Source organism: Taeniopygia guttata, chromosome 4 (genome assembly GCF_048771995.1).
Source record: "Taeniopygia guttata chromosome 4, bTaeGut7.mat, whole genome shotgun sequence".
NCBI lineage: Eukaryota > Metazoa > Chordata > Aves > Passeriformes > Estrildidae > Taeniopygia > Taeniopygia guttata.
The window spans coordinates 22,595,620-22,614,426 of record NC_133028.1 but is presented as its reverse complement, the minus strand read 5'-3'; the positions used below and the strand labels follow the sequence as shown (position 1 = coordinate 22,614,426).

The 18,807-nt window shown below is 35.8% G+C and overlaps 1 protein-coding gene across 5 annotated transcripts in view; it reads right to left on the bottom strand.

Annotated features, from left to right (window-relative positions):
- Nucleotides 1-18,807, bottom strand: part of WDR19 (WD repeat domain 19) — a 38,407-nt gene that overhangs the window by 2,818 nt on the left and 16,782 nt on the right. For all 5 annotated transcript variants that reach the window (XM_030270937.4, XM_030270936.4, XM_030270940.4 and 2 more), the window contains 15 exons: nucleotides 17,955-18,064; nucleotides 16,819-16,876; nucleotides 16,448-16,594; nucleotides 16,253-16,335; nucleotides 14,948-15,031; nucleotides 13,746-13,892; nucleotides 13,219-13,343; nucleotides 11,506-11,618; nucleotides 10,643-10,711; nucleotides 10,205-10,282; nucleotides 5,735-5,831; nucleotides 3,872-3,996; nucleotides 3,130-3,211; nucleotides 2,369-2,519; nucleotides 933-1,056 (listed from right to left, as the gene is read on the bottom strand). In XM_030270937.4, coding sequence (XP_030126797.4) covers nucleotides 933-1,056; nucleotides 2,369-2,519; nucleotides 3,130-3,211; nucleotides 3,872-3,996; nucleotides 5,735-5,831; nucleotides 10,205-10,282; nucleotides 10,643-10,711; nucleotides 11,506-11,618; nucleotides 13,219-13,343; nucleotides 13,746-13,892; nucleotides 14,948-15,031; nucleotides 16,253-16,335; nucleotides 16,448-16,594; nucleotides 16,819-16,876; nucleotides 17,955-18,064 — 1,593 coding nt within the window. The remainder of the gene's footprint in view (nucleotides 1-932; nucleotides 1,057-2,368; nucleotides 2,520-3,129; nucleotides 3,212-3,871; nucleotides 3,997-5,734; nucleotides 5,832-10,204; nucleotides 10,283-10,642; nucleotides 10,712-11,505; nucleotides 11,619-13,218; nucleotides 13,344-13,745; nucleotides 13,893-14,947; nucleotides 15,032-16,252; nucleotides 16,336-16,447; nucleotides 16,595-16,818; nucleotides 16,877-17,954; nucleotides 18,065-18,807) is intronic.

Here is an 18,807-nt window from a genome sequence, read left to right as displayed (position 1 = left end):
ACCTGTCATCTTATTCTGCTTAACCAATAGAGCAAAAAGACCTCCACATAATGGACATTAATTTTTTTGTGAGACTTAATTCTTTAGTTTTAATAAATAATGTTAACTCTAACATTTGTTTCCTGTTCAAGTACTCTTTTTTCCCCTGCAATATTAGTATGACAATTCATGTGAACCCAGTAAAAATTATGTTGTTTATACAGTAGCTGTACAGTAACTTCCACCAGGAATGTATGCCACCCCTACCTTTTCAGTACACTCTAAAGAAACAAACAATGTTAGAACTTCTCATTTCTGTAGGGATGAGTAATGTAAGAAATGCTGAGGTCACTGCCTGAAGCACTAGCATTGGGTGTGCTTAAAAATTCCCCAAAACAGCTTTTTAAAGTTTTGCTGGTTTATTTTTTTTTTTCGCTCAGTTGGTTGATTTGGTTTTTAAATTTTTTTTACATTTTAAGCCTTGGTAGTTTAGGGGAGGAGAGATGTGCCATCCACAAGCTCCTCTGCATAGAAAAGGAAAGAGGGACTTCTGTTAGTTCTCTGAGCACTTGAGCTCCTGGGCAAATGGCTGAGCTGGAAAGGCATCAGCAGCACTAGCCTGTGTTCTCCCAAGTGCACCAACTGCCCCAAATGTGTGTGCTGGGGATTCCTGGTGCTGCACCTGCTGTTGCAGGAAGCCAAAATATCCCAAAATGACCTGAATTTACTGACACCCTCAAGTGCCTGCTACTTGTAGCTGACAAGTGAGGACACACTTGTGATAGTCAAAGACAAAAAGAACTTTGGCAAGAGATTAGCAAAACCCATAAATGCATAAAAATATCTAGCTTGGATCCACTAGCAAACTGAAGAAGTTCAAATAAACTTATTTTTAGAAGGGAAAGCAGCTTTGCCTTTACTGTCACACTGCAGAAAGCACAGCAGACACTCACAGTTGCAATGCAGTACGGAAGGTTGTTTTTACAGCTGGGACACAGAAGTTCACACTCTGGGAGTTGGAAAGCACAGTAGGGACAGGCTGTTGTTGGCTCTTCTATCTCACTTGTGTCCCGGCGTCTAAAACATAGATACAGCTGTGAATAAAACCCTCAAGCTGTTTGAACTTAACAAAGCTGTTTTACAATGCCTTTGATATTTAGCAAGTGTTTTTCCTTTGAGTTACTTACATAGCTTCCAGCTGCTATTTTACATTCTATTAGCTCCTTCATTTTAACTATCACCCAGGCTGTATCAAATCATGTCAATTCAGAAATAATTGGTCATTTCCCCTTTAATTAGAAACACCACCACCTTTTAAAAGGTGTAACTAATCCTAATACTTTATAAGATTTCAAAACTCAGGGTCTGTATGTATTGACTACAAAGCTATGGTTTCCTTGTTTCAGTTCTTCTGTGGCAGGACCACAAAGAACTGGAGTACCAAAAACTGGCTTCCTGGTAGGATTATAGAGCTTCTAACTGCCTCCAAAAAGGCAGAAGAGTAGTAAGAGTTTCAGAGAAACACCATAAAAACCAGTATCCATAAAAAATATATGTAATATGAAACTCTTCAGGTCCTGAAAAGATTTAACTGACAGAAGGGAAATAAATAAAACATGGAGATGTTTAAAATAATAAATGACACAGAAAAGGGTAGATCTCTCCCAAGAGGAACACTACGAGGCCTTAAACTAGCTAGAGACCAGTCTTGACACAATGGAATTTGTTGTAGGAGTCAACTGTCATTAAATAGTTACAGGAGTTTAAGCAGAGCAATTGGATAAGCTCGTGGAGAGTTTACAGACTTCATAAATAAATACCTAAACCACCAGTATTAGCTAAGCAGGTCACCAAACCTTGGTTAAAGCCTTGACAAAAGTGTTACATATGCTTGCCCTGCTCTTCTACAATTACCTATGCTTCCTCTTCTGGCAGAAAATATTGACTAGGATCAAAAAAAAACTTCAGATAAGGAAGAAAGTGTCAGGAATGAATATATTTTATTCACCCTCCCATTCTATTTTATCTTAGCAATTTAGTAATTTAAATCACAGAAGAGCACAATGCTGCTGCTGTAGTAGCCAACAGTTTGGCTGTGGAGTCTCAACTAGAAACCAGCTAAACCTGTGTGGCTGCACTTGTGTCTGTAGGGAGAAGATGGAAAACACTATTGCTGTTAGGAAGCATTTTAAATGCACCTTGCATTTAAGGCTTATCACATTCAAAGGAAGTCTTTAAATCTCAGGAAAAGGTGGAAAATAGTTCTTAGCCTTTAAAATATAAGACAATGAAATAATGTGAAAACAGTCTACAGGCTTAATTATTAAAAACAGCATTGCAAATAAAGCCTTGAAATAAAGGCCATGTGCACTTGATTAACATAACTCACCTGACCATTGTTTCAATTTTCTTTTTGTATTTTGGATCTATTTTACTCCGATACTCAGGTCTCATCAACATCGCAGCAAAACTGAAGGCTGAGTTTTTCAACCCTGCTCGGTGACATTCAATCACAGCTGAAGTCAAGATTGGCACAATATCTGTAATAGAATGAAACAATGATGTCAAATATTTATTTACCAATAATGTTTAAAACCTTTAAGTTAATACAGCTAAGTAAGTACTGATGGGAAAGACTATTTTTTCTTCTGTCATGGTACACAGTTGCACAATCTGGGGCATTCCTGGAACCATATACAAGAAAACCATTGTTTCACCTCTCACTGCCTCACTCTCCTGAAGCTCAGCATAGCAGCAGGAACGTTCAGATTTTAACCATTTCTCCCAGATCTTGTCTGCACTCTTTAAAGCCTACTTTTTAGTCTACATTTTCTATGTATCCAAAAATATTTTTTTTAAAAAAGATAATTTAAAATTTTATGATGGAAGTCCCAGAACCAGTCAGCTCATTACACACAATCCTAAGACTGTGTGTGGTTCAGGCTGCTCAGTACTGCAGCACCATGAGGACAGATTAAAGTGCTGGTGAGGATCCCATGCTGGAGGCTGTGTGTGGAAGAGCTGCCTGGAGGAGGATGCAGAGCATCCTGTTGTTGCCCACAGGATCACAAGGGGAAGATGACCCTTGCAGTGCAGGGCTGATTAATGAGTTGCCCTGCAGAGCACAGCTCCTCTGCTGTCAGCACTTACGTGACGGGAACTTGCTGATGTTGTTGGCTACACGTATAAGCATCCGTGCTCCCTTCATGTGATCACCACGTTTCACGTGAATCTGGAACGCAGCAAACAAACCACATTTACTGCAGCCATTGGAGAGTGATCCCTGCAGCCTGCTCTTGGCATTCATTCATCCTGCTGGGAGCTGCATGCCAGCAGCTCCTTCATGAAACTGAGCAGAGCTGGACTCCAGAAGGGACCAGAGGCCTCAGCATGGCTCTTCCCCAGTCTTTCTGGCCTTCAGCCCACCACTCAGCTCTTGCCTCACTGCCGGTAGAAAGGGAGGCTGAAGCTGGCTGTAGGAATGAATATCCTCATGGGCACCCATGGGTTAACAAACAGAAATAATTTGAGCTCCTGCTTAATTTCATTTACAGAAAAGCAGTGATCTATTTATGGATAACAACCTCAAATACAACAACAATAATAGTAATAAATAGTTGTAGCATAGTATTTGTAAGTATGATTCCAAAAACAAAACAGGAAGCCATATGTAATTTTCATTTATTCAGTATTTTAAAAAAGAATATGCTACTCAAAGAGGCAGAAACAACTATGGGTTGTCCTCCTGAAGCTTACTGTTAGCATTATCTTGGATTCTGTGATACAATCTCTATGACAATATAATTTATGTACACGGAACATCCATACAATACAGTTCAATAAATCAGACACTGTGCAACTTACAAGTAAATTCAATTTCTCAGTTCCTTACCTTCACTAAAATATAGCTGTGTAGAATCATAAGGTTTGTAGCCATTTCAGAAGAAATTTTTATCTTCTGGGTCTTTAACTCTGAATACATACTGAAAAGAACATCACGTGCATTTCGATAGTTCCCTTAAAAAAAATTAACAGTTAATTTAGTATACTTTAACTTGATCATTTGCTTTGGCAACTCCTTGCCTCTGCAACCAAACCCAAAACCTGTCAAGGGACAGTTAAAATTTGAATGTTACTTCACTTGGTTATACTTTGTCAAGTTTACCATGGAGGATTGTCCTGAAACCACAGGATTTCATTAAATTATCAATGTAGCTGAAATCAAGTACTGTTTTGCAATTAGTCTATTCTTAGTTGTTTTTTTCTTCTTTTGTTTTGGGGTTGTTTTGCTGATTATTTAAGAGTTTTTATGCATTATTAGAGGCTGAGAAAGTCATACTCTTCACAGCTGGAAGCATTTAAAGGAAATTCTAGTTATTTCAGCAAACATTTTCCTTTGCCTCCCTATATTTCTCTATCAGCAGATGTTTTCACTCTACAGAACAATTTGTAATGTTTTGTTATACACTACAATTGAATCAAACTGAAATTTGTGTGAGACAGCTGAATATCACTTCAGAATTAGTTGCTGGAAAACAACATTATTCTTTTATATTCTATTATTACTGACTCTCAGTATAATACACTCTTAAAATCAAGTGATTACACAAAAACAACTTCAAGAAAAACTACACTTAAAATGGCATACCCAAAGAAAAATACCAAGCAGTATGATTTAAATATTTTTATTAGATGGATTTTTTTAAGGAAAGAACAAACTGTATTAGAGAAAATTTCACAATCAAGCTCACTGAAATCTTCTGAAAGAAGAGGGGGCTGATGTAAAACTGCCTCTCCAGAAGAAACAGTCACTGCAAGATTGGTGCTTTTAATGAGACAAACATTATGCTTCTTATTACACTGCTGCAGAACACATTTATGCTACTAGGAAATATGAAATACACAATGGGATACTACATTTTAGATATAAGTTTTCAGATTCAGAGATGCTAGTAAATATTTAAACCCTTGAGCCTTTGCATTTCCTGCTTATATAATTAGCACAAATACATTATTCACTTCTATGATCAATTAGGAGATTTGCTTGCCAAGAGGTTTCAGAGGTTTTTCCGCTCCTTAGCCCAATGCTGAGGAGCAGCACATAAATGTTAATTTGCCTGGGTTATTCCCAAGACTGCTATTTTTCCTTTATAGAGTTTTCTTTTTACATAATTGAAATGAAAAGCAAGCAGTGTTATGGTAGGGTTGTTGCCATAGCTACAGAGGAGAGTGAATAATGCAGGTGGCAGCTATTTTGCTTCTAGCCCTCTAACTTTTTTTTTTTCTAACTTTCGCAACCCATTACAAAGGAAAACCAAGCTTAAAGTAAGCATATGTCTGGTCCTTCAACAGAAATCAACTCCTCTGCCCATCTTCCACTGATAAAAGTCAGGTGCTAAGACTAAAAGATCAGTTGCAAACCAGCAACCATCTATAAAATGGCAACTCTATGACCTGTAATACACAAAAAGGTAAAGTCACAGGCTGTCTTAATCACTATGCTTACTTGAAGTAATAAAAAACACAGATATTTTCCACAAGTTTATTTTTTTCCCAATATTTAATATACAGGTGTGAGTCCACAGGTTTTCCTCAAGTCTACTTTCAAATTCAAAACTGAACTTGAATATAATTAAAAGCACTGGTACATGTCTTAGAGCTCTAAATAGAATCCTACACAAGTAACAGCATCCTACCTAGGGTACCTAAGGAGGTAGCATGAGAGATGCCATCACATCAGAGGAAACAGACTTACCTGAACACTGCTCCTCCCTGGCAATTATGATGGCAGTTCTGGCAGCCTCTCGGTGCTGCTTTAGGGCCATGTACAAGCGGAACAAGTACTTGGCATCCTGAATGAAATTAGATAAAATCAATTAATACTGACTAAATTCATACTGCTGTATTCACTTTCTTGAAATTGCTCATCTCACCACCACATTCTCCAAAGAAAGCAGACAAGCTTGCTTCATGAATAGCTCTTTGTATGAACACACTCCAGCTATGCCACAGTTGCCTGCAGGGTTTGGCTGCTGCCCAGGCACAGAACACCCACGCCAGGGGCCCAAGGGAGTCCTGGTGGGTGCTGGCCAAGCCCTGTCAGGAGGGATGCAGAAAGCCACAGACCACTATGCACATGGAGAGTTGTACAGGGGGAAACCAAACAACTCCTGCTGTGTGGGCATTTACAGCATCAGAAAAGAACCCAGGAACTCCCTTCAGAAATTGGGTTACGGATCTAGATGCAAATACTGCTTAGTGTAGATGCAGATGACAGAATCTGGCCCCTAATGAATGTATTGTTCTGGGACCAGATGGTGGACATAGAAGACAGCTAACAAATTGAAAATTAGGGGACAACCAGCTAAAAAAATGAATAAAATTTATAATTTGCTACATCGGGAAATTTTGATAATTATATAACTCAAGAATGGCAAATGTAGCAAACAATTCACCCAAAAACTGGCAATCTAACAGCAGGCAAATTAGTGAAATAATTTAAAAACAAAACGAAAAACCAAGATGGCAGTATTGTAGAAAATGAACACAAGTTCTATTTTTGTAAGTGTACTCAAATGTCTAGAAGACTAGTAAAAAAAAACACTAATGAGAAAAAGAATAATTGGTCTTTGATAACAAATCAGAGTTGGTTTGGTTTTGAGAAAAGTTGGATTGAGAAAATCCTCAAGAGGTAATTCCTAAAAATACAAAATAAAATATAGAAATAGAAAAGAAAGAATAGAAATAGTAAATGTTAAAAATATTCTATTTATTGCTACTAAAGAAGTAGAAAAAAACAAAAAGCAAAATAAAATGACTTGGCGTATGTTGAAAAGGAAATATTAAGTACAAAAAAAATTGGGTAAGTGTCACTATTTTATATCATTAGAAGAGATTTCTAAAATGGGGTGAATAAAAAGTAAAGCCTGTATATTATAATCTTCTAATTAGTAAATTTGGATTAAAATAAGCTAAATAATGTATATAATTGTATTGTTCTAATTTAAATGCACAAATGAACTAAAAAAAAGAAAATACTAGCAACTTTCAGGAGATCTTAGCAAAAAAATCCAAACCAATCAATTCTGCAATATTAGTAGTAAATCCAAACATTCAAAGTGTGCATTCTATGTTAAAATGGTATAAAAATTACTACAACAATAATTGTATTAATTAATGTTGCATTATTCTCTGGAATACTGTGGGTTTTGTATCTAAGCCTCAGACACAGAAAAAAAAAAAGAAGAAATTAAAGGGAACAGAAATATTAAAGATATAAAGATATTTCCTCGTAGAGAAGATGACTGCAAAGATTAGATTGTACTTTAGAAGCAAAGAAAAAATTACCAAAAAAATCACATAAATAAAAGCAAGAGAGAAAGGATCACAGACAGAAAGAAAAAACAGAAGACAAAAATCTTCTTTCTAACTTGAAATACAAAGAAAAACATTAAGTCACCAAAAGGAATTACTGCTAAACTAATGATGGAGTTGAATTTTAAGTAACACATGGTCAAGAGGTTGAACACCATAAGAATTGTAACTTAAGAATAATGAAATAGTTATCTGGATAATAAAATAACTGCAACTACTTATATTAACAGATACTATTTATTCACTGTATACTGCCTTAAAAAGTAAAATTGCTATTTCTTGGGGTAAACCAAAAATTAGTGAAAACAGTGGGTTATGACATAATTCTTCCCAACTTCTACATCACCTAATGGTCACAGATGGCCATTCCATTGATGAGTAGCAGAAAACAGCACTACTTCCCCATCCAGGCTGCTTCTCCCCTTTCTCCTGCTGCAGCAGGAAGGATCCTGTCCCAGCATGGACCAGTGGTCTTATATGCTATTTGCCATGTTCCTAATTATATTTCACTTAAATAATATATTTAAAATACTTATTCCCCCCTCCAAAAAAGAGAAAAAGAAAAAAAGAATAAAAAAGTGAAAGTAATTCAAGCAACATTAGTCCCACGTTTTACTTTCATACTTCTACCTTTAAAATCAGTAAGTTGAAGAAAATGCAGGAAAGAATTTTATAATACAATAAATTTCCTAAGGTCTTTGGAAAATATATTATTGCAATCTGATTTAATACTAAATACTCATAATTTTAGTTTAATTTTTCTTTTTAAATCGTATGTACTCAGAAAATATGCACACAGCAAACAGCAGAACCTTGCTAGTTAGTGTTCCCTGATAGAGCACATATGAACAAATTAAGAACCTTTGTATGTTGAAGTTAATAAACACAATAGTTGATATAATCACACATCTAAGAAATAGTTTATAATTAATCAGACAATAGTGTAGCAAAATTTTGGTGAGCATAATAATTTTGATAATATGGCACTTTATTAAAATGCCACACAACTGTTGGCTGTGAAAGATTTAAAGCAATCAGCCTGCTGTCAGTGATGATGTGGTTTGAAGATCAATGCTTGAAATGATGAGCAAGTTTCTGCTGCATGGCTACTATTAAATTCACTCTTACTTTCAGCTTTACAAAAATGCCATGACATAGAAGCTTCTATTTTCTAAAAACAATAATATCTTGCTTGGTAAGTTTGAGAACAGTCTCCATAGCACAATGAAGATAATGACTGTTTTTAAAGTAGCTTTTAAAGCAAAAATATATGATTTGATAAAGTAAAATTTTGTTACTCACTGAGAGAGACTATGTAGATTGGATTAAAGCATTCAGAAGAACAAGAGAGAGCTTTTAAATAAGGAAAAAAAAGCTCTATACTGAAGTTCAAAACAATGTTAAATATTGCAATAATGGCATTCAAAACATTCCTAAATATTTTCTAAAATCTTTAGAACCTCTTTCCTATGGAGATCATACTCACTTCCCTTACCCAGTCCCATGGACTTTTCTGAATGAGGCAGCTAGACTGCTGTTCTGAGGAAAGAGGCTGGATGCTACAGTTTCTCTCCACCCAACTTCCAGCATAAATATGAAATTAGTCTTGCTTACACTGATACCGCATAGATTTTTCATCCAGTGCCTCCAACAGTTTAATTCCCTTTGGGTTCTTGTAGTTGAATTCTTTTTGTTTTGCCATGTTTTGCTTCTCTCATAATTTTACTAAAATTCACATTTCATATTAAAGGTAAAGTAACAGATAAATAATAAAGAGATAGAGGTTTGGTTCTCCTCTTTTTATCTTTTACAAAAGCAAAGTTTTCTTGGACATCAAATGTCCAATGTCTCTAAAAGTCTAAAATCTCAAATCCTTAATCCATACAGAGAGGAAAGAGACAGAGTTTCCAATTTCCTAACAGAATTGTAAACCACAACTGAAGTATTAGGGGTGAAATCAACTTGCACTGAGCCCCTGTCATCTCCATAATTACCAAACCTTACTGCCTTCAGCAAGGCATAATTTATTCTTCCATATATATCATATTGCACCTGACTGTATTTACCATGACTTTGTATGACACCTTAAATTCCTTGACTAAGCAATTGACTGCAGACTGCAACGCCCTCACCTGAGGTCTGGCTTTCACCACAGCTCACATTCCAGGTCTGCTGTAACAGGCAGTAAAACTTCTAGTGGTTCAGCCACTTAGTTCCATGAACTCAAGCTCAAATATGACTGAATGTACAACAAGCTCTACTATCATCTACCCCACTCAGAAATCAAAAAGGAGCTGCTAATTTTGAAAATCTGTCTGCAACATTTTATGCCTTACACTGGTGTTGAACACAAGAACTTTTGTAGCCTGGCCAGCTTTGGGGTTTTGACCTGCATCTCCTACTTTGAACCTTACTTTCTTCCACTGCAAAAGTCAGACCAACTCTGCTCCTGCAGGAAGAGATCAGTGCTGTAGCTTGTCTTGAGACAAACACATGTTAACTGTTCATCTGGGAAAGGCAACAGCTAGCTGGCAAACTGGCAACAACAAACAGCTAAGTTTTGTCTCTTACTCTCATTATGAGCATTAATTTGAACCTCCTCTGTCCAACTATCTGCTTTCATAAAGATGATTGAAGAAAAAATTATTATATCTAAGATAGTTGCTTCCTTTCTTACATTTCTGAATCTGGAGTTACTGGGTGAATGACTCATAGAATGATCATACAAGTCTTGCTCCTTGATGAAAGCTAAAGCACAGTCTGTGCCTACAAAGAATTTTAGGACAAAGTAAGCTCAAAATATCTTGTAGCACAGAAATGTAACACAATAGCAGTGATAAAAATACAATACCTGGGGCATGCCATCCCCCTCTCCCATAAGATAGTCAATCAGCTGATTTGTTAGGGCTTCATCTTTTGCCCGTCCCACCTATTAAAAAAAGACACAAGAAATTATGATATGAAGGAAGAAGAGAAAAATAACTCACTCATAAGGAGCCTTTCCATAAAGCACTGAAGCTAGATAGATTTAGAATATGATTTTTTTAGTTCTGTATGTTCAAACCAGATGATTATTTGGTTCATCAGCTATGACATGCGGAAGTTCCTATTTATTTTCTAATGTGTTAAGCTGGGATTTTTAGACACATCTAGATATCTTTACTGATACTGTTTTTCTTCTATTTGCAATCTAACCAAACACACTCACTGATGCTGGGAAAATGTCACAATAATGAAGGTAAACTTCTTAAAAAGATGAAGAATTTTTTGTTTTATCAAAATTGCTTACTGTTTCAATTGCCATTTCCATAGCCAAGTTATCTTCTGTGCTTGGACTTTGCAAGAAGTGCCTTAATGCCTAAAATTATACAGAAGAAAAGTTAAAATTGAGACCCATTAAACTAATTTTTTCTAATTTTTATCAAGTTCTCTCTCTCTGCATTTTGATAACAAAGTGGCATATTGAATGCTTATCTCACCTACAGAGATACTGGTCTTACAGATACTCATGCAAGAAACAACTGAAACTTTGCCAAATTCTGGTGTACACCTCCACTAACTGTGAAAGATGCCCACAGAAATGTTTTTAATGTCATGGAGCTTCCCATGCCACAGTTGAAGGAGCTATCATCTACAATGGCCACAATATGCAAAAATCAGTCATATTTTTTTGGTATGTGTTCAGTATGCAAAAATCAAACATTTAACAATCATCAGTTCACAGACTTGTAACTGATCAGAAGTGTGTCAATCAACATACTTCAATTAACATATTTTCTTTAAAAAAAAAAAAAGCTTTCAGTTTAATTAGTCACTCTGCAACCAAGTCTCCACTAGTCAAGCCAATGAAATGTAAATAAATTGTGCTGTAGATCATGACATTCAGAGATTCATTGACAATAATATATCACTGATTCACCTCAAGCTTCTACATTTATGAACAACATGTGCATGGCAATGTATCATTCATGGAACACAGTCTAGATAACTGTAAATGTAAATAGTTTGCTTACATTTTTTACTCTTTTAAAAAAATATCAGTAGGTCATCAGTAAAGGCACTTAAAATCTAATATGAACTTTCCTGAAGACTGTATTTTGAACAGTTTCTATAAACATTTAACTTTCACTGACTTATCCTTTAAGCACTGACCCGTCCATATTGACCACACAGCAAGAAAAATTTCCCCGCCTGAAAATGTTTCTTTTCTGCTTCAAAATAGAGTGCAATGCTCTGATAATCTTCATTGGTAGCACTTTCAGAACCTGCAACAGACAGATCTGAGTGACAGCACTATATTCTTAATAAATAAGATAAAGACCCTACTGAATGAACATATTCCTATTTTACTGTGTTTTTCTTCTGACATTTGAAGAAAACCAAAGCCAGACAGACTCAAATTGTGTCTTACACATTTTTTTCCTATTTAATCAGACCAAATGTCAGACATTAGGAGCTAATAACATAGTGAAATAATTGTTTCCACAGGTTTTACACCATAATAAGATATCTGTTTTTCACAGAATCATAGAATAATAGAATGATTTTGAGTTTGAAGGGATCTTAAAGATCATCTAGTTCCAAGCCCCCTGCCATGCACAGGGACTTTCACTAGACCATCTTGCCCAGAGTTCCATCCAACCTGGTCTTGGAACCCTTCCAGGGATGGGACATCCAAAACTTCCTTGGGTAACCTCTTCCAGCACCTCACCATTTACTCCAATAAAGAAAATTTTCCTAATATCTAATCTAAATCTACTCTCCTTTAGTTTAAAACCATCCCCCCATATCCTGTCACAACCTTCTCTTATAAAAAAGCACAATGAAATGGGCGTTGCTATGATCTGATAATGAATTTTTCCATCATGTCCTGGCAACAATAAAGCAGAGCAAGTGATTACGAAATTATCACCTGAAAAACTTTCACAGTTTCACAATATGGAAGCATACTTGTACAAAGCAAGGCTATCAGGGACAATGCAACCATGTGGTAGCAGAGAGAACTAAAGTCTTCTAACCAAGACTCCATTCTGCTGTACACATGTTAAACAAAGCCACTACTCCACAGTTAGTTTTAAACTCCTTTTCTACCCACTTGGATTACAGATTGAAACATCACATTTTGGACAGAAGTAAGAAAGCATAAGTAACTGTAGAACAATTGTGGCCACCTTGACAATCATCTGCAACCATACATCTCCAAGCCAACTGTTGCCAAGCTTTTATAACCTTCACAATAAGAAATCAATGTCTAAACAAAGAGATTAAGTGAAAATATGAGAATTTGGGAGATACATATGCGGAGCTGATAGGGCACTAAAGGTGCCTCACACAAACACAAAATTTGGTGCCAATTGACAAGATGGACTCTGGCTTGATGGCCTAAGATAAAAGTCAGCTTCTCAGTAAGGTCTCTTTTCCATTTCTCACTGAGACAAGAGGAGGCCATGAAGGGTCTTAAAGAGTAGAAACGGCAAAAAAGTGACATGTAAGAAAAGAGCTGGAATCAAGAGAAAAGGAAAAGGGAACAAAAATCAAGAACTGTACCACTGAAATGCTCCATTTTGTATCAAGGTCAAAGAAAGGGATTCCTCAATGGGCACAAGAAAATAGTCTAGATAAATCTCTATGGATAAACAAAAAACCCTGTAGGACAGGCAAGATTAGAAAACCAAGCAGATAGCAAAGCTGAAAGTAAAGTCTGGCTTGTAGGCCTGAAGTATACATCTTACCAAACCTGGGCACGATGACTGGAAATGGGAAACACAACTAAACACCCATTGTCTTATGATTTTAAATTTGTTAAAATTAACTAAAAGAACAGCAGAACATAATGCAAGAAAACTATGAGCCTGGAATACTCACTGATGATATCAGCATAAATCTCCATCTTGTTGTGTTGTTGAGCTAATGTGAAAGCTTCATTATTACATTTGGACATAACCAGGAACTGGATGGCAGAACCATAGTCACCAAGCCGCAGAAAGAATCTAATCAGAATGACAAATTAATACCTTAGTACTAATTAGCTTAATAAATACAGCAAATGTTTCAGGAATACAGTACATAACATACATACATATATGACACACTTCTAATCCATTTTGTATGTCAATTGTTTTAACTAGATTCCTAAAATTAACTTAGTATAAATAATACAGCATGGCAATTTTTTATTATTGTCTAAACTTATTCCTTCAGGTTAATATAATTTTAATCAGAAAGTCAACAAGAACAAAAGATATCAGTACCTATTTAGTTGTCTAAATCTTAGAGAACTCAATTATACACTCACTAGCCAATACCAATAACCAGAGTCTAATATGTTAGCAAGCCTCATAAATTCCCAACAGACAGAGACTTCTTTTTAGTATGCGTAACATGATTGTTACCTGGCCACCATCTTTGCTCCTTCAAGAGATTGTGTTTCTCTCACAATATCAACAGCCTTTTCAGGATTATTTAGGTGATCCAAATATAGTCGAATTACACTATCCCACTGTTTTGCATGTTCATAAGCTATCACAGCTTCCGTGTACCTGCAAAATAATAGCTCCACATCAGTTATTTTAACTTTGTAAATAACTCTATAATATGGTGTGAAGGAAACATAAAGTACTTTATTTCTGTGAGATTACTTTGTGGCAAATTCTTTTCAGTTTGCATGTAATTGAACTGCTCTGCATTTACTACATTCTTTTTGGTTTCTATTTCATTTTCTCTGAGGAGAATGAAAAGCAGAGGCAACAGAAAAATGTCTACCACAATACTATTTTTGACCTACTCTGCCAGCTCTTTTTTTTTGTTATATATTAAAACCAGTTAATCTCTTCCATATGAAATCCCTTGAGAGCAAGAGAACAATAAAACCCAAACTTTTTAGCTAGGTGTACAATTTTAAAAATAAGACCTCTTTTCTGTAGACAAGATCAAGAAATTTCCCATTCTCTCACTATGCAATTTATAGAAACAGTATTTTCTAGTCTCATCAATGCAAACATTAAACTCTGGTGATGTTTCATATTTTAAAGTATCATTATTCTAAAGTACATTTACTTGCGGTAAGGACTAGGAGGACCTACATTCTGTGATTAAATATAACCAATCTGGGGCTTTCACTTCAGCTAATAATTTTGCATTATTATTATGCAAATGCAGCCATTAAGATGTACCAGTAATTTGATTCTAAAATGAAAAAAAATCCTTCATGATTATTCTCCCTTTGAATGACCTTTAAAATCATAGCTAAGGAGTTGTTAGAAACAAACTGAATTTGAATACTCTGCTAAGTGGACTGAATGGTTTTAAAGTTCAGTAGTTTGAAGACTTTGATGATTTTTGTTAGAAAGATATTAATGTTTAGACAGGAAAACAATTAATTAGAAACAAATTTTTGATACCAGATAAATGTCCTTAGATTATATTTCAAATCTTCGATACACAAAGTGTAAACTTAAGTTTACATATTTTAGAATCCATTTTCACAAGACTATTTTATGCAAGTATGTGTTTTATTTTACAAATACACTCATGTATAATGATAACAACAACAGCAATAACATGTTTTATATTTAAAAAGAGCATTCAAAAATACCTGCCATCTGCTTCCTTGGCCTTTGCATATTGTAGGTGAATCTTTGGAGATGAAACCTGAGGAAGAAGTTCACCAACCTTTGCCCTAGAAAGATAATAGCCATATAATAAATACAGCTGGTTCTAAATTTTCTCCAGTAAAACTGTCATGTTTATATCAACATTTAAAAGGAGTCTAATAGAAGAAACTGAACATAATGAATAAACTTTGAAGTAATTTCAATATTTTCAAAAAGTTGCACTTTGTAAGAACTGGAAATCACAGATTGCTTTATGAGCATACAGGCTTGAAGACAGTCTCCTCTTTTTTTTAAGTCTGAGGTGTACAATCATAAGAAGTGCCAGACCAACAATTTTTACCTCAGGTGTTCTTGGATTAATCAACAAAAGAAGCACAGCATTAAAACTGCAACCTGAAAGATCCATAAAAACCAGCAAGCTAAGCAGTGGGCCTTTCAGGACAAAGGATATGAAAGACTCAGCAGAGGCCGACCTTAAATCCCACCTCTCTGACTAAAAGATGAGCACTCTTCAAACTGAACCTCCTTCTACAAGAGTAAACAAGTAAACCTTGTACCTCCCACTTCCCAAATCAAGGTTATCATTAGATGCAAGCTACTCCCCTTAACCAAGTGCTCTCCTGGCTCATTTTGATACCACTGACAATTCTTTGATGGAATAAAATTTTCATTTTTCAAATAAATGCACATAATATTCCAACCTAATCTTTAGAACACTCATATGAAAGAGGTCTTACTGAACTGTCTGATCAGTTCCTAATGTAGGAGTCCATAAAAAGTAATTAGGCCAGAAAGGAGCCCTTAAATCTCTCAGAAAATTGGACTCTTCAAATGGAAAATTCACAATAAACAAATTAACTAAAAAAAGAAAATTATGATACTGGCTACTCTTGAATCATTTCCAACTGTCCAAATACCCAGTATCAGCTATGCATATTACAAAACTAAGAAATCTAATTAATTACACAGTAACTACACAAATGTAATTACTATGCTCAGTGTCCACTAAATTCCATGTGGATGTGTGCATGTACACACACCCACAAAGGACTTGAAACGGCATGAATCTTTAAACACAACTCACACAGAAAGAAAGGAAAGAATTATTGCCCATTTACAGTAAGACTATATTAAAACAATATAAATTTCTGAGAGAATCTTTAAGCTTCAATTTGGAACAATAAAATCAATGAAACATAGTTAATGAGGCATTCGTGCTATTTAAAGAATTTATCTTTTCCAAAGAGGATTCTAAAATATAACATTTCCCTGAAGCCTGTACTTACCAGTTTTTACACCGGATGTATACTGATGCTGCCTTGTCATAATATTGTCCCTTTTCATACAGCTGAGCAGCCTCTGAAAATTGCTACAATATTGGAAACCATTAAAATATAATTTCTAAATTAAGATCATAAATTAATTACTAACATAGTGAAATCACATATTCAGCCTTAACTTATATTAAGTCCCTTGAGTACCTTCATATTCTCCAGAATAGCTCCACAGTCTCTTTTTAGTAACCTACTGGGATGTTTAATGGCCTGGTTTACCCCTCGACGGACATCTCCCATTCGAATGGACATCTGAGCCACTCCAGCAAGGCAAACTTCATCGTGTTCCTGGTACTGTCAGTCAAATGAAAAAGCAGTAACTATAGATTACACATTAGAAACACCAGGTCACAAAAGCGACAGTAATCAACTATTGAAACAAACTAACAAAACATTACAGCCTTAATAACATTTAATTTTGAGGTGAATTTAAAGCCTAGAATTCAAATGAGTTTGAAACATGAGAGCTTAATGTATATTGTGACAGTACAATGCTATCATTACTAAAAAGGAATTACCTTGCTGTTTCCAGTGATTCCCTTCTCATAATGTGCCAGAGCATTAACATAATCACCCCTAAAAGAAAACTGGAAGTTATACAAATATTTCTAACAGGAAGAGATGTTTGCCTTCCTACCACTTTATGCATGCATTATGATGTATCTGTCTTGATTTAGACATAATGACTGGATAGAAGGTTTTGAGAGGTGGACAGTTACACAAGTATATCACAGCACTTCTTATGGGCTTGATCAAGCACTTAGTCAAAGAGACAATTCCATCTCTCATTTCTGTTGGATGGAGACCAATAAACCTCCCTTGAAAGGCAAATAATCTATGTGCAAAATACAACCAGTGGTCTCAGCCCTATTCCAGACTTTTCTGGAAGACAAATGAAGCTAATCTTTGAAATTATTCAGAATTTTTGCAACACAATATCAAAGGCAATTTTTTTTCCTGGAGTACATTCAGAACTCAAGTTCCATATGGTTGCATTGCTTCAACTGCAACCATTCCTTCCTTTCTGTGACCAGCAAGTGTCCTCTCTCAATGCTAGGTGTACTGACAGGGGAAGGGAGTTGTCTACAAACTGTTAATAGGCAAGTTGTTCCTCCTGACTTAGATATTAAACAGACTAGGTTTTATCTGGGAAGAATTAGCTATTAAAGAGGCTTTAAAATCATGTCAAATGGTTAATACCTTCTGTCTTTCAGGGATTGGCAGCCTTGAAATTAGACACACCCCTACCTAAAAAATTTAAGGAAGTAAAGGCTTACAGATATTTAAAGAAAGACAGGCAAAAGGCATGGCTTTCATCCAATGTAAGAAGTGTTAAATGATTTGGACTTTCTCTATTTTCCAAGCACTTGCCTGCACCAAAGTATTTATTTAATAGATGATATTATATAGTAGACCTACCAGTGGCAAAAAACCTACATATAGCAGAATTAGTCAAAAGGAACTATGATTTACTAACATGTCTCTAGCATGAAAGATTCCTTGCAAAACTCCTCTTCCTCATACTAGAGCTGCAAGACCTCACTAAATCCTCTCTTAGCAATACAGCCATCTGAAATATCTCAGTTCTGTGTTTTCTATTGAGCTTGAGTATTGGTTTACTATTCTTATACTAGAGCCTTACAGGAGAACTTACATAAATTCAAGCTGCACCGCATATTCCTTCGATATGAAAGGGATTTGGTCTGGGGCCAGGTGCTTAGCCAGCTGAAGTGCTTTGTCCCAGTGCTGCAAGTCTTTTCGCATCTATTAACGAACAACAGTAACATTTTCTGAACTTTAAATTATTCTAATAAATTATACAAATATTGAGTTTATATTCTAGAAAAATTCAGACAATTTGAGATACGTTCATCCTGAAGGAAGGTCTCTTAGTTTGACCCTGGAAATGACAGGCCTGTCACTCACTTCAATGCCTGGTAAAATTATGGAAAAGTTTATTCTGGGAGTTATTGAAAAACACTTCAAGGGCAACGCAGTCATTGGTCACAGCCAGTAAAACTTCACGAGAGCAAAGTCCTGTCTGACAAACTTAATTTCCTTTTATTATAAGGTAACCCACCTAGCTGATCAAGGACAGTCAATTGATGTAATATCTTTGGATTTCAGTAAAGCTTTGAATGTGGTCTCTTAGAGTATGTAAAATGTCCAGCCCACAGCTAAATAAACATATCACAGGATGGGTGAGCAACTGGGTCTAGAGTCAGGCACAAAGCGTTATAGTGAATGGGGTGACATTAGACTGGGGACCTGTCACTAGTGGGGTTCCACAGGGTTCCATCCTCAGTCCTGTGCTCTTCAACATCTTCATTAATGACTTGAACAAAGGACCCAATGGTATAATAAATTGGAAGGAGCTCTTGAAGCCCTCAAAGTCAGGGAGGCTCTGTAGAGAAACCTTGCCAAATTAGAGGACTGGGCACTCACCAACAGACTGAAGTTTAACAAGGGGTAGTGCTGGACTCTGCACCTAGATGTACAGACAGACT